Consider the following 16,856-nt stretch of genomic DNA (forward strand, 5'->3'; position numbering starts at 1 on the left):
GCTGGAGGCAAGGCAGTGCTTTGTGTCACTGTGGATTTCCAGGCTGTTTGGGCAGCATATTGGAAACGATGTGTGTTCTCTGCTGAGCTGGTATGGGGCTGAGGCCAAAGCTCAGCAGGTATTTCTTTTCCATTTGAGCCTGTACTTTTTCCTACATCCACAACATACAGTGGCAGTAAATTGAGAGCTGTGTGGTTATTGCTATTTAATGACATTCTTGAATTACAAAATGTTATTAAAGATAATTCACAGATTGTTGATTGATGTTGCCGCTAAAAAGTGATATGGGATATTTTTTTGTATCTTTTTGAATCACTTTTTTTTATTCCATATTACTGCAGCTATCCTCTGTTAACCACAGTTGTACTCAAGTGTCTGCAGAAAACTTAAGAGTATACGTTATAAGAATGAGTAAATTGTCACTGTAACATGTTCTTTAACCCTAGATGATCTCTTTCTAGTTGTCTTTGAGAGATATTTCTGCTTCCAAACTGTCTAACTTTACTTTGGCCACCTCCCGCTCATACTCAGGGTTCCCACTGGTGCTTGAATTCCTTGAAAATGCTTGAATTTCAATTAAGTGTTTTCAAGGTTGTGAAAATGCTTGAATTTTTTGGTGAAGTGCTTGAAAATGCTTGAAATTTGTGTCAAGTCAAACTCAGTAAGCCAAATAATAGAAATAAATTGTTCAGGTACATAAAAAAATCTGAGGGAGTGAGATGTCAGATGGGATTTGCCATTCGACACCCTAAAATTGATTAGAATGCAGGAAATTGCATCTTAAAAACACATTTTTTTCTGGGGGAGGACCCCCACACCCCCTTCCCACAAGCTATTAAAGGTGCTGGAAAACTGAAAATTTGGTGCTTGAAGGTGCTTGAAAAGTGCTTGAATTTGTTCATAAAAAATGTGTGGGAACCCTGATACTCTTCACTACCTCTGTCATTATAAAGGCAAAAGCCCAAATAAAAATATATTCTTTAAAGCAAAACAACTTAAAATGCCTTTAAACCCCAGATTGTCACAGAGGACCACGGCTCGCAGCTAATGGAGCATGCTCAGACGGAGGCCTACTTTGTGGACTTCCTACGTGACGCCCCTGAGACCACAGGAGACGAGCCTGAGGACGCTGAGCCCGAGACCCCCAAGGAGTACGAGCCAATCCCCTCCTTCCAGGCGCTCTCCGACAGACTGGGCTACTTCCTGCAGCAGTACAACGAGGCCGTCAGGGGCAGCGCCATGGACCTGGTCTTCTTCAAGGTCAGACAAGAGGGCTGTCAGTGGGACTGAAGTGTTTATGGGATTTCTCTCTTGTTGGTATTTTGTTAGTTATTTATTGGTTTCAGTTAGACTGCATGTATTTATTTATACATAATAGGTGTGTGTGTGTGTGTGTGTGTGTGTGTGTGTGTGTGTGTGTGTGTGTGTGTGTGTGTGTGTGTGTGTGTGTGTGTGTGTATCTTTGCATCTTTGGTAAATTTGTGTCTATGGAAACTCAATTTTGAATTGTGGGCACAAATAAAGAAGTAAACTGTGTGTGTGTGTGTGTGTGTGTGTGTGTGTGTGTGTGTGTGTGTGTGTGTGTGTGTGTGTGTGTGTGTGTGTGTGTGTGTGTGTGTGTGTGTGTGTGTGTGTGTGTGTGTGTGTGTGTGTGTCTGAGTATCTTTGCATCTTTGGTAAATTTGTGTCTATGGAAACTCAATTTTGAATTGTGGGCACAAATAAAGAAGTAAACTGTGTGTGTGTGTGTCTGTGTGTGTGTGTGTGTGTGTGTGTGTGTGTGTGTCTGTCTGTCTGTCTGTCTGTCTGATGCTATATGTTTACAAGGTGCAATAATGTGTATTACGTCTTTGTCTATGTCCCGTATCTATGTATCTGTGTAGGCTGTCATCCCTCGGGATGAATAAAAGTACTCTACTCTTCTACTCTACATACATACAGTACTGTACATGTATGTATGTATGTACATATGTATGCATGTACAGTATGTATGTATGTATGCACAGTATTGTAACTATGCAACTATTGAGACTGAGAAAAGCTGTCATACTGCTCTTTTTGAAGATCTGATGAAGTACAGTGACTAAACCAAGTCTTGAGTTTTTCTTTTGTGTCAGACATGTAAAAGTTGTATCCTTTACCTGACATGTGTCGACGCTGTAACTTCTGTCTTCATCTGAGGGTCACATGGATGTTGATGCGTGACATGCTGTAAAATCAGCTGATGTTGTGGAGGTGTGACGTTGGTCACACCTCCTGCTGTTAGAGTTGTGCCCTTAGGATGGTGCTCCAGGTATGGGAGAGAGTATGTCTCAGAGATGAGACAGTTTTATTTATGTGGTCGCAGTTTATTGGTCGTTTCTGGTACAAAAAAGTGTGAGGAATGCAAAAATGCAAATCTTACAAACCCAGAGGTGTGCAAAAATTCTAAATATTCATCTGAAGTCAGGTACTGCCTACTCTCTGTGTTGCGCTCTTTGAGAGACTGGCTTCGAGTAACGTGTGCCTTCATCACGTAAAAGGAAATGCCACTAAAGTCAGGCCCTATGTATAATTTTGTGGTGCTAATTTCAAATTTGTGACTTATTTTGCTCTTAAACAGTCTTTAGACCCTCTAATTTGCCATTTTACGTGGCCACTGGAATAGCCACCACTACGTCACCATTTTTTACATTGCAATTTTTACTGCATTTCCATGAACGCAACTCCGACATGATAAGTTGGTGCTTTTCGTACAACAATGTCTGAATTTGTTTAACCTATCTGTTGTCATTCATTCGCTGTATTACTGTACATCAAACATATATGGACCCTTCAGCCCTGAAGCGACCGCTAACAGCCACATTCTGGATTCTGTAAAAAAAGGCACAAATTTGAAATCAGCACCGCAAAATTGTATAAATTGTGCATATTGTGCATTTGTGCCGAACTCTGGGTTTGTAAGAGTTATATTTTTGAATTCCTCACACTTTTTTGCACCGGTAACGACCAATAAACCTTTTGGGCGCGGCCACAAAAATAAAACATTACATTACATTACATTGCATTTGGCAGACACTTTATAACCAAAGCGACTTTCAAAAGAGTACAAAAAACAGTCTCATCTCTGGGACTAAGTCTTTGTGCGCTCCCTCATCATTATTTTTAAAAAAGAAGGGAGAAAGAAAGTAAAAAAGAAAATATGGAAAAAAAAAACAAACATCAAACAAATGATGTTTTTTTTTCTCTTTACCAGGATGCCATGATCCACTTGGTGAAGATCTCGCGGGTGATCCGCACGCCCCAAGGCAACGCTCTCCTGGTGGGGGTGGGGGGCTCAGGGAAGCAGAGCCTCACCCGGCTGGCCTCCTTCATCGCCGGATACCAGAGCTTCCAGATCACTCTCACACGGTACGCTCGGGCCTGCCGCAACCAGGCAGGCAAACAAGGCAACTGCCAAGGGCCCCCAGGTTGAAAACCCCCCCAATAATGACTGGTTATGTATGTCTATTCAAATGACAGGGATGACAATTTTGTGAGGTTTGCAAAACCTCCTTACATTCAAGAAGCGAAGAGTACAATTATGTTGCCCCCCAAACGTGTCAAGAGAAAAAAGGTGCCCCACGTCTCTATTTGCCTTGGGCCCCCAAATACCTTGAAACAGCCCTGAGTAGGCCCTGCCGTTGCCAACCGGTAGGGCACTCCTCTGCCATGCGGCTGACCCGGGTTCAATTCCCGGCCCGGGTCATTTGCCGAGCCCTCCGTCTCTCTCCCTATTCGCTTCCAGTCCACCTCTCATACTGTCCTGTCTTCAATGTGGTCGAAAAGGACCAAAACAAAATCTTTAAAAAAAGAAGAAAAAAAGAAACAGCCCTGGATACGGTACTGTACATGCTTGCTTTCACAGCAATAACACATTTTTCTCCTACACCAGTAACCTCTGTGAAATGGAAAGTTCTGGGTCAGTAGCACAAATATCACCTACAGTTCTGAGAGACTCTGTGGGATAATCTGACGCAGCAGCATCACAGCACAGCCCTTGAAATGTCATCTTTAGTCACTTCCTAGAGCCAAAAATGTTCCTTTGCTTGTAGCTTACTTGTAACGTTGCAAATATAATGTGCAAATATGGTGTGTTTTATAAAGCGATGCCATTTCCGTATATTTATATATCTGTGTCTTTTATGTCTGTAACCACTTTATTTCTATACTTTACCTCTATGTACAGTAAGACGTCTTGTCTCTGCATTTCCAGTGTTGGATTTAGTATCTGTTCTCTTCTCTACAATTATTTATATAAAGCACATTCAGTTGCCTTTACGTCCTTAAATGCTTTATCACACTTGCCAATATTGTCACATTCATATTCCAACCAAAAAAACTCTCCCTCCAGCACCTACAACATCAGCAACCTGATGGACGACCTGAAGGCGCTGTACCGCATCGCCGGGCAGCAGGGCAAGGGCGTGACCTTCATCTTCACCGACAACGACATCAAGGACGAGGCCTTCCTGGAGTACATGAACAACGTGCTGGCGTCGGGCGAGGTCTCCAACCTGTTCGCCCGCGACGAGATGGACGAGATCACGCAGGACCTCATCCCCGCCATGAAGCGCGAGCACCCGCGCCGCCCGCCCACCGCCGAGAACCTCTACGACTATTTCCTGTCGCGCGTGCGCAGCAACCTGCACGTGGCGCTGTGCTTCTCGCCCGTTGGGGAGAAGCTGCGCTCGCGGGCGCTCAGGTTCCCGGGGCTCATCTCGGGCTGCACGGTGGACTGGTTCCAGAGGTGGCCCCGCGACGCTCTGGTGGCCGTCGCACAGCACTTCTTGGCCGGATACGCCTTCCGCTGCACGGAGGAGGTGAGCGAGGGGATGGAGGAATGGATGAGTGAATATGAATGAATGAATGAATGAATGAATGGATGGGTTTCAATCAGGGCTTTGAACTATTATTTTTTCCCAAACGTTCCATTCCGAACAGAAACGGAATTATAACGTTTCCGGTTATGAGTTCCACCAATAAATTTACGTTCCCGAACCGGTTAGAACAAAAAAATATTGTTCCCGGAACGGTTAATTTCGTTCCTGTCAGCTGATTACTCCCCATAGGCCTAACTGACGTTAATTAACCAAGAAAGACGGAAGTGCAAATGAGTCGGCCTACTTCCAAACTGTTTATTCAAGTGGATGAAAAAAATATCCTCCAGAATTTTGTCATTCAGGGACGACGGGGAGCGCTATGATGGACATTGTGAGTTTGTGCATATTTGAAGCGGCCATGGATGCCCAATAACGTTGAACATTCTCGGTGCGCTTTACATGTGCTTCTCTGCAATATCTTACAATGATGCAATGGAAACTCTGCCCTTTTGTATGACAGTGGTTTCTCTTATTTAAGATGTGGAGTGGAGACTTTGTAATCCACAGCTCTCTCTCCATTCAGTCAGAGAATGTCTGATGTCACACAGGACGTGAACCTCAGCCGTGATGGTAACATGTGCAGGAAAATAATATATATATATTCTTTTTTGAGGAATGGTATTAACCGGTATTAACCGGTTACCATTATTTTTAAATAAGTGTTCCCGTTCCAGAACATAAAAAACGTTTCCGGTTTCGTTTCTGTTCCCTGTAAAATACAAAAAGTTCCTGGTTTTCGTTTTCGTTCCTTGAACCGGTTCAAAGCCCTGGTTTATTTCACATTAGTGTATCAGACATTGCTAGAATATTGCAAAACAAAGAACTGACAAATCTGTTTGGGTGTAAGTTCCAGAAGTAGGCTAAAAATCACTTGGGCACACCAATGTGGAATGCGCACACCAATGTGTAGCGGACGCAACAATGATTATGTTTTGCATCACCAGGATGGTTTAAATGGGGCCGAAAACATTTTTTCACAAACTTTGGGTACCACTTTTTCCACAAATGGGTTCCAAATGTTCCTCATAACAGGTGAAGCAGAGTGTGGTGGGCACCATGGGCACCTTCCAGGATCTGGTGGCGGAGATGTGTACCGAGTACTTCCAACGCTTCCGACGGCAGACATACGTCACGCCCAAATCCTACCTCTCCTTCATTAAAGGATACCAAGCCATTTACTCTGAGAAGATTGCACACGTGGGAATGCTGGCTGAACGCATGAATACAGGTGCGTTTGCTTGCTGATCTTAATAATCAGGTCAAGAAAGAATTCCTTTTATTATCAGTATATGTGCATACAGTATACCATACACCTGTATAACCTGAAAAATAGATTATACATGATGCCCATTCACAATTGTTACCTTTTTCATGAATACTTACCACAACTATCAAACAAATTCTAAGTATTCATTATGACTGGGAAAACTGTACTTTTCATTCATGAAAAGGGGGATATTTTCCATTGGGGGATCTTCTCCAGAAATAGACATATTCAGCTGCAAAGCTTACTGTACTTTGTTCATACTAGTAAATATTAGGTAGTTAATATGTACTAGGTATTATTAGGTAAAGTATTAGGTAAATATTCATGAAGAAAAATACAATTTGGCAGTAGACAGCACAGTTTCAATGAGCAGCATGGTTGCAATACCTACTCTGGCGACCATCCTACTCAATGCACCTTTAAGAACAATTTTAATTTTCAACATGCTAGAGATCCTTACATTCTGACTTGGTGTCCAGCGGACAGAACAACACATTGCCCATCTTGTCCGTCTGTCTCTCATGCCTCTTTTCCACTGGCGTTTTGCTGGTAGGCCTACAGCTCAACGTTTTGCTTCACAATTAAGCTGTGTCGTGCCTAATCTAAAAGCAAAAAGTGGCGGCCAAGTTGCGCTGTGTCGAGCTATAGGTCTACCAGAAAAATACCAGTGGAAAAGAGGCATTAGTCCATCTGGCTGTCTTTCTCATATTCCTTCTCCAGCCTCCATCTGTCATCCTGTTGTTTTCCTCCCCACAACTCAACATCTATCTGTATGCAGGTGTGTGTATACTGTGCCCTTCCCATTCCTTCACACGTGTGTGTGTGTGTGTGTGTGTGTGTGTGTGTGTGTGTGTGTGTGTGTGTGTGTGTGTGTGTGCGTGCATGCGTGCGTGCGTGTGTGTGTGGCCTCAGGCTTGGACAAGCTGATGGAAGCTGAGCAGTCTGTCAATGGGCTGTCGAAGGAGCTGGCGGTGAAGGAGCAGGAGCTGGCTGTGGCCTCTCAGAAGGCTGACGGGGTGCTGCAGGAGGTCACCGTGAAGGCCCAGGCGGCCGAGAAGGTCAAAGCCCAGGTGCAGAAGGTCAAAGACAAGGCCCAGGCCATCGTGGACGAGATCGAGGGCGACAAGAAGGTGGCCGAGTCCAAGCTGGAGGCTGCCAAGCCTGCGCTGGCCGCCGCAGAGGCTGCCCTGCAGGTATGACTGACCTCCACGTTAGGGGCCTCCTGGAGCATTAGTTTCTAATTGTATTTCAACTCCATGTTGTTCCGTATTATATGTATGGGTAATAGACCATACTGGAACATGTGGTGACATTACGCCGTAACCATGTGTGTGTATCAGTAGGTCACTCTATGTATGGCTGTGGAAGTTCCATTTCATGCACATCATTGACAAAAACATGTCATTATTATTTACGAATCTAAAAAAAATAGCTCTGTTATACCTTACCAAATAGATAGCTAATATGTTCAGATTGCAGTAGATGAAATCGAAGCAAAGCATTGCACAATGATACAGTGTGTTTGCCATTTGAGGTTTGTTCCAGATGCCTTTTTGGTGAACATTGAAAATTCAGAAAATGAGTCCAGGAACTAGTCCTTTTATTACTACTCATACTGTAACTCATTTTGATTTTCCGATCTGGTCTAGACAATCAAGCCGGCAGACATTGCGACGGTGCGTAAGCTGGGCAAGCCTCCGCACCTGATCATGCGCATCATGGACGCGGTGCTGATCCTGTTCCAGCGGCGAGTGGACGCGGTCACCATGGACCCCGAGAGGCCTTGCCTGCGGCCGTCCTGGACAGAAGCCCTCAAGCTCATGAACAACTCAGGGTTCCTCGGCATGCTCCTCAACTTCAACAAGGTGAGAAACACCTATCTAGAGACACAAACGTACTATTACCTGGATTTTGTATGCAGATGTACACACATACGTATGCACCAGATGGAAAGTAGGCTCTGTGCTATAATCTGACACATTTAGATGTACAGTATTTATGTACTACTGTATATATTCAGTAATGTGCAATGTCCTGAAAAAGAAAAGTAAAATAATAAATAATAAACGCAATGTTCGCATTCACATACAAAATCATCAAGCTTCCTCTGCATGCTCCTCAACTTCAACGAGGTGGGAAACGCCCAGAGACACATATAGCACATAAACGCATTGACCTTCATGAGTAATAACGTGTTAATGTGAAGTATATATAAATATGCACATGCATTCACCCTCACATATAAATGTACATTCTTCAACCAGCTCTTCAACTTCAAGAAGGTGGGAAACGCATACCTAAAGATGCATACTTGCACGCATATATATATTTGCATGCATTACACACACAAATACTGTACGTCCAAGGACAGTCACGGGCACAGGTGCACACGTGCATGCACACTCAAAATGCTTGCTCATGCACATACACATGCACAGGTTTCGGTACACATACTGGATTCACTGTACTTTCAAGCATATTGACATGCTTGTGCGCACGTGTACGCACACACCAATATGTACTCACGGACTCACGACACACGCACACACACATACACACACACACACACATATTCACACACACTCACACGCAATATGCTCACAAGAAGGTCATATTTGCATTTCAGTACTTCCCTCCATAACGCACACTACACTAGACCTCTTCACGGCACGCACTCCTCATCAGTAAATCAAAAGCCAGCCGTCATTGTTCCTCCTGGCAGGGTTCAGCAGGGTTGGTCTTTCCCTTCTGTTTGATGCACGTGCCATTTGCACCCTCTGGTCATCCTTACAGATGTAGGTCACGGGGGGCTTTGCCCCCAACACCCCCCCTCTCTCCCCGGGGGACATGTCACCCGCCTGGCCTGTTGCCAGGATACCAACCCCACATGGACACCAGCAAGTGATGGTGACCTTATCGCTGTGACAATGAGCTCACTACTTCCATATTCAACTGACCGCTCCCCCTTACCACCACCCACCACTCTTCTCCCCCCACAACTCCCACCACACGAAACCCTCATCCCCACAGGGGGACTACCATACCACCTCCACCACCTCCACCTCCACCTCTACCACTCTTCATATCACCATTCAACTGACCCTCACCACCACCACCACCACCACCCACCTCCCGCCACTCACAACCCCCACTAACACCCCCATCTCCAGGGGGGACTACCCCAGCCTCCATTCTTAACATCAGCCCCCCCATACACACACACACACACACACACACACACACACACACACACACACACACACACACACACACACACACACACACACACACACACACACACACACACACACACACACACACACACACACCCCAGATCTGATCTTGTGTGTAGCAGCAGCTGTTGTGAAGGGGGCCACTTCAAGGCTGCGGGCCTAAGACGCTGCACCTTCTAACAGGAGCAGGTCCACTGGAAAGCCCCGGCCGCCCCGCGTGTCATACTACACACTGGCTCATAAATCTCGCTGGGCATGCAGCCCTTGTCAGTTTGCAGAGAGAGAAGAGAGACAGTGGAAGTGTGAAGGGGGTGCTGCTGTGCTGTGTTGAGCTGCGCTGAGTTGTGCTGCTGTGGAGGGGGAGAGTGGGAAACGCTGGTTGTCAAAGCAATGCACGCTCTTTCTCCCTGTCAGCTCTCTCTCTCTCTCTCTCTCTCTCTCTCTCTCTCTCCCTCTCTCTCTATCTCTCTCTCCCCCTCTCCCTTTCGCTTACTCTGCTCTCAGTGTCTCGCTCCCTCTCTCTTTTGCTCTGTCTCTCTCTTTATCTCTCCACGCCCTCTCTCTTTCACACTCTCTGCTCTGTCTCTCTCTCTCTCTTGGCCTCTCTCTTTCTTGCTCTCTCTCTCTCTCTCTCTCTCTCTCTCTCTCTCTCTCTCTCTCTCTCTCGCCCTCTCTTTCTTTCTCTCTCTCTCTCTCTCTCTGTCTCTCTCTCCCCCTCTCTCTCTCTCTCTCTCTCTCTCTCTCTCTCTCTCTCTCTCTCGTCTCCCACGCTATCTCACTTTCTATTTCTCACTATCCCTTATACACACGCATCACACACTCGCACATGCTTGAATGGATCTGTCAAAAGATTCACATGTGCGCTCGCAGACGCACACCACTGAGCCCCGCAGATATGCAGACTTTGCACAGGTAAACACATGCTTGGATGCACACATGCAGGCTTACAGATGCATACTCAATTACACAGCCAATACGCTTACAGGAATCTGTGTGCGCACGCACGAACGCGCGCACACACACACGCACACACACACACACACACACACACACACACACACAAAGACACACAAACCTCGACTTGCACTATGCAAAGGATTACAAAGGCTGTCAACACTGAAATATAAATTCAGTCACTAGATAATCCTGTCTGAACTGTGGAGGAATATAGATACACACACAGAGCCCAAAGTCAAATACTTGGTGCTCTGCCATTTCAAAAAGCCAAGACCTCCATGGAAAGTAGCTTTACTGTATATTCAAAGTTTAATCAATTCCGAAGTGATTACTTTTTAAGTGAAAACTGCAAACTCACAAGATCTCAGATCATTCTACCATGTACAGATGCATTATAAATCATTTTGCAGGGTTTTAGAAAATAAAATAAAAGCAACATTAGCAAAATTATATTTTACCCAGTTCCTCTACTTTGTAGAAAAACAAATCTCCTCCTGCATGGGAGCTTACACTGGAAGTCAGGCCGACAGGAAGTTAAAAGAAAATGTTCAAATAGTTGCATATCACAGAAGACATTCCAGATTATTATCCACTTTCATCTTTTTTCAATACTTACTTACTAAAACAGAACTTCCCACATGGACTCCCAGGCAACTGCAGAAGATTCTTTGACACACATTCAATAAAATCAAATATGAACATACATGAGGTTCTTCCATTGACAAGCACATGCTTGTACTGTACATACAAGATATCAGCAGTTAAAAATACAGCATTATATCTGCTTACATTTATTCCACTAAGTTGAACCTTGAAAATTAATCAGTTAATATGTAATTGAGTAGTTGTAATATGTTAATGTAATTGGGTAGTTAATGACAAGAAGGGACTATAAACCCTAGAGTTGGTCTCTCATCTTGAAACATGATTGATTGGACACACACATATAATATATAATATATCCCTCCTGATTAAATGTCTGGGTCCTCCATCTATTAAAAAGACACCATCACCTATGAGGCTGCTACCCCCATACCTCAGCATGGTACTCTCACTGACAAGCACATGGTTCCAAAATAAGCAGCACTGTATGCTGAGTAAGTTAACATACAACATTATCCCCTCCATCTTAAATAAAACGGAAAGCATCCCTAGAGAGGTGGGAGAGCTGCTAGCCCCATACCTCAGCATGGTACTCCCATTGACAAGCACATGGCAAAAATAGAATTAAAACAAGTTAAATTAGGCATGTAGATAAGTCAAAAATTAGTTAAAATACGAGTATAAATAAGTCAAAACATATACCCGCATGTCTGCTTGTAATTATTCCACCCTATACCAGGACACCATCAACGGAGAGGGGGTGAAGCTTATAGCACCATTCTAGCACCTCAGTGTGCCACTCCCATTGACCCCAAAATAAATTACAACTAATTAAATTAGAAATTAATTAAAAAATATATAATGACCTCAGTGAGCCATTACCCATTGACAAAAATAAATTAAAAAAATACAAATTATATCCTCCTTAAAATAGGACACCATCACTGGAGAGATGGTGGAGCTGCTGGCTCCGTACCTCAGCATGGACGACTACAACCTGGAGGCGGCCAAGAGGATCTGTGGCAACGTGGCCGGCCTGTGCTCCTGGACAGAGGCCATGGTGGACTTCTTTGGCATCAACAAGGAGGTGCTGCCTTTAAAGGTGAGCTTGGATATAATATGCAGTTGTTGATTGCAGTTTCATAAATCATGGTCGGGGCGCTGTGGCGCCTAGCACTAAGCCCTCCACATCTGGGCTTGCATACCCATGGCGACCCAGGTTCGAGTCTGGCCTGGGTCATTTCCCAGCCCTGCCCCATCTCTCTCTCTCTCATTCATTTCCTGTCATCTCTTCACTATCGCTATTAAATTAAAAATAAAAATACATACAACATTAGACATAAAAAATACATAAGTATCTTACTTGATTGAAGACCTTGATATTTTTATTATGCCAAATGGATTTCGTCTTCATGAAAGGTGATGCTGCCATTGAAGAGGAGGTTGGAGATTTTATGCAGTAGTGGTTGGGTGGAGTTTTGGCACATAGGATTTGATCTTGTCACTTTGAGACCTGAAATTGATCTTAAATATTCAAGGCCTTGATTCATTTTTAGATTTATTGTAGATGTATCAACGTCAAGGAGGTACTGTCATTGAAGGTGAGCTTGGAGATACAGTAATATGCAGTAGTTTATTTAAGACCTTCATTTATGATACACAGCTATCAAGTAGGATTTATATCATCTGAAGATTTCAAATGAATTCCATCATTGTGAAAGGAGCTGCTGTTCAGAGGCCTGGGGTTGGAGATAGACTGTATGCAGTAGTATTTGGGTGGATTTTTGTACCAAGTAGATTTGATTTTGTCATCTTGAGATGTCTAATGGAGTCTAACTTTCTGGAATTAATATTTGTCTCAAAACTGTTTTTTTTTTTTTTTAAATCATACAGGAGATGTATCAGTATGATCATAATGAGTAGTGAAGAAGTGGTGATGTGGCAGTGTTTTTACTGTCTAAAGCCAGGATGGATCATACGCTATCTTATGAAACACACCAATCAAATATGATTTTGTCATCTTACCATGATGATATACGTACTGTATCTGTCAAAGCATGTTCATATCTGTATAATGTGTGTTCAAGCAAATTGGCCCAATAGCAGGCCAATTTTAGAGTCGTTTTGCTCACATGACAAGCAGCAGAAACCACAGCAACATTACTGTGACCCTCTTCAGATTGGTTGTGACATGCTCATCTCATGTCCAATCAGCATCCTCGGTTAAGTGGCTGCAAGATGCTGTGTGTGTGTGCGTGTGTGTGTGCGTGTGTGTGTGCATGTGTGTGTGTGTGTGAAAGAGAGAGAGAGAGAGAGAGAGAGAGAGAGAGAGAGAGAGAGAGAGAGACTGACAGAAAGAGAGAGAGAGGGAGTGGTAGAGAGGGAAAAGAGTGGCATCCTTATGCAGGGGACGCAAATGAATGCGCCGGGGGAAGAGTGGTTTTTTTTTTCATCAAGTAGCCTACGACGGCCAACCCTGTCATGATTTATCCCCTCTAGAGTGGATTGGAGTGGACCGCAAGGCCCTCTTTGTTATTATGTGATTTTTGCATTATGTGTAAACGTGATGGCCTGTAAATCAGACCGCATGAATACGAGTGCGCTGTCCAGCCACAGCATTCCTTGTGTGGTTGGTGCAGCCGGCATGCTATTGAAGGGTCTTTCTCTTTCTCGCTAGCACACACTTCCACTGATGCCAGTGGTCTCTCGCTCCCATCAACGCTATATTTTAAAAAAGAAAATCCTCTCCAAAAGGTTTAGGTGTGTGTGTTTTTTCATCCACATGGAAGAGACCCACACATGATGATACTTCATCACTTAAATTATGACACTGTCTCTGAGTGGAGTGAATTTCAATGACAAACGGTGTGTGCCGGCGAACTTCCCCCTCCAAAAAAAACGTAGTAGTGGAAATGAGGTCTCACGAGCGAGCTAAGCCTGGTATTGTCATTACAGTGATTTGCCCGCATGATTATAAAAGGGTCCATTATACGTAATGTGAAACCTGGCACATCCATCCAGAATAATGTCAGGTCTTTGTCAGGATAAATCCTTACTTGCCCCGGGGCTACAAACCCAGGGCCTCACAGCCCTCAGACTCTAAGTCCCGCTATTACCGTGTCTTACCACATCTTTCTCTCAGTCGGCTTTGTGTGGCTAAGGCTCATTCTCTATGAAATTGGAACAAAAGAGTTTTTCCCCTCGCTATATTTATATAAATCTCATAATAATTGAGAGAACCGTTTATATGATTTTGTTTCAGTGTTTGGGCTGCCTTGCTTAAACACAGTGTAGATTAGTGAAGGTAAATACTGGTCTCTGTTTGACTACTTTTTATGATTGAAATTAAATTCAATTTGTCTTTGAAAATACTAAGCCAACGCTTACACTGTAATGTCAGCTATCAGGTCCTAAGAAAATGGTTCATTGTATTTATAGCTCATATTTACCATAGTATTGTATCTCACTGCCTTGCTGTCTGTCTGTCTGTCTGTCTGTTTGTATGAGCTGTGTGTGTGTTCAGGGCAGAAGAGAGTGTAAGTCAGACAGACTGCATATACTCTATTTAATCAGTGTCTCAGGTGTGTAATGCTCCATGCTCCGTGTCAGTGAGATGGTGCATAATACATCACTATTGTCTTTGCTGTGAATGCATCTGTCTGGAACCACTCCTTCCCATTTCCACCCCGCTCCACATCTCCACCCTCTATCCTGCGTTCTCCTCGCTCTACCCTCCTCCCTCCACCTTCCTCCCTCCATGTCTGTACTGTGTGAATGCATCTTTTTCCAACGATCTCCTCCTATTTCCACTCCTAATCTTTCTCTATCCACCTTCTTCACCCATATACCATCAACTCTCCTCCTTCCTCATTCCCACCATCCACCCTCAACCCTCCACCTTCCACCACCATCCCCATCCTCCACCCTCCACCCTCCACCATCATCCCCATCCTCCACCCTCCACCCCTACTGATTCACCATCCACCCATCCATCCCTCCACCTTTCACCCTCCACCCTCCACTTTTGCTCCACCTCCATCTACATCCCCACCTCCATCTCCACCTCCCTCCATCCCTTTCCACTCTCCACACCCATCCGCTTCCATCCCTTTCCATCCATCCACTCATCCACCCATCCGCTCCCCTCCTCCCCCTCCCCCACCACAGGCCAACCTGACTCTGCAGGAGGCGCGCTTGGCGGTGGCCCAGGGGGAGCTTGCGCAGGCCCAGGAGCAGCTGGACGCCAAGCAGCGCGAGCTGGACGCTGCGCAGGCCCAGTACGAGGCGGCCATGCGCGAGAAGCAGACGCTGCTGGACGACGCCGACGCCTGCCGGCACAAGATGTCCAACGCCATGGCACTCATCGACGGCCTGGGTGGAGAGAAGGTGGGGGTGGTGGGGTATGGGGTGGACGGACATCTTTCTCTCTCTCTCTCTCTCTCTCTCTCTTGTCCTCTCTTTCTCACATGCTCTCTCTCTCTTGTCCTCTCTTTCTCACATGCTCTCTCTCTCTCTCTCTCTCTCTCTCTCTCTCTCTCTCTCGCTCTCTTTTTTGCTCATTGAGGGCCTGTGGGAAGTGAAGGTGGTGGTGGTGGGCGGCACAGCTGGCAGCCATGTTTGTTTTGTGTGTTTATTTATTTGTTTTGTTTTTTTATGGGGATTAGAGCCATTCCACAGGAAGTGATGAGTTCATTATACACGCAAGTGGCTGCTTGCATCACTGTCTGTCTGTCTCTCTCTCTCTCTCTCTCTCTCTCTCTCTCTCTCTCTCTCTCTCTCCTCGACGGCCTGGGAGGAGAGAATGTGGTGCCTGGAGAGTGCAGCCAGCAGCCATGGTTTTTTAAAATTGTTTTTGTTGTTGCAGGGATTAGAGGTATTGCACAGGACATGATGACTTTGTTATACACAGCAGCAGTCGGTTGCTGTCTCGCTCCTTCGGCGGCCTGGCAGGAGAGAAGATTGTGGCCAATGGTGCAGCTGGCGGCCATGTTTGCTTTTTGTATTTCCTTTTTTTGGGGGGAGATTAGGCCCACTGCTCAGAAAATGATGGGTTTATCATACACACATACGCACATAAACACATGGTCAGTTGCTCTCGCTCTCTCTTTTCCTCTCTTATCTCTCTTTTTCTGTTCTCTCTTTCTCTGTTCTCTCTCTCTCTCTCTCTCTCTCTCTCTCTCTCTCTCTCTCTCTCTCTCTCTCTCTCTCTCTCTCTCTCTCTCTCTCTCTCTCTCTCTCTCTCGCTCTCACAGGACACTGATAGGCCAACATGAACAAGCCAAATTAATGACATGTTGGTATAGTCTTTAGTTGTTTGGTTTCCCCAAAGGTGGTGTCTCTTGCCCCAGTCATTAAGCGAATGATGCATTTCATTTCATTATATTAAGCCACTCTCCACACACTTACACTTACAGCCAAAAGCTTACAGTAGTACGGTACCTTCCCATAGACGCCATACTCCACAAGTGGCCATTCCAGCCCCACCCTCACTCGTCGATTTGTAATTAATTTGCTTAGTGTGAATATTGATGTGATAGAATTTCACAGCCAACCCTGTAAAGTCCATGAAATTTATGTAACGTTTTACGAGGCGTACAGGGATGCGTATAAAATACATGTTTGCATGCTAATATAATTCCCTTATAGTATCTCTCTTGTTTCACCGGCTCGGAGCGATGCCTTTACAGTATAAGGTCGGTAGCTAGCTGGAAAACAATATTATCCGCTAAGCTATCTACTAATCCTGGCAGTGTCCCCCTGGAGATGTGCAGTTAGAGGCTGTAAGCAGACGCTGCCTCTCCTTTAATGCCATTAAGCCCATAATGGGAACAGTCGCAAAGATGGGTGGTGGTCATCTGGTTCTCTTTTCTTTTGATGTGGGTGCATGTGTGCAGC

General features: G+C 44.9%; 1 protein-coding gene across 1 annotated transcript in view; it reads left to right on the top strand.

Annotated features, from left to right (window-relative positions):
* The window catches only part of dnah5l (dynein, axonemal, heavy chain 5 like), a 137,443-nt gene that overhangs the window by 81,620 nt on the left and 38,967 nt on the right, over nucleotides 1–16,856 (top strand). The window contains exons 55-62 of the mRNA XM_063206760.1: nucleotides 1,018–1,260; nucleotides 3,236–3,390; nucleotides 4,373–4,841; nucleotides 5,934–6,129; nucleotides 7,081–7,361; nucleotides 7,818–8,033; nucleotides 11,896–12,063; nucleotides 15,129–15,347. Coding sequence (XP_063062830.1) covers nucleotides 1,018–1,260; nucleotides 3,236–3,390; nucleotides 4,373–4,841; nucleotides 5,934–6,129; nucleotides 7,081–7,361; nucleotides 7,818–8,033; nucleotides 11,896–12,063; nucleotides 15,129–15,347 — 1,947 coding nt within the window. The remainder of the gene's footprint in view (nucleotides 1–1,017; nucleotides 1,261–3,235; nucleotides 3,391–4,372; nucleotides 4,842–5,933; nucleotides 6,130–7,080; nucleotides 7,362–7,817; nucleotides 8,034–11,895; nucleotides 12,064–15,128; nucleotides 15,348–16,856) is intronic.

This window comes from Engraulis encrasicolus, chromosome 9, assembly GCF_034702125.1.
Source record: "Engraulis encrasicolus isolate BLACKSEA-1 chromosome 9, IST_EnEncr_1.0, whole genome shotgun sequence".
Classification (NCBI taxonomy): Eukaryota; Metazoa; Chordata; class Actinopteri; order Clupeiformes; family Engraulidae; genus Engraulis; species Engraulis encrasicolus.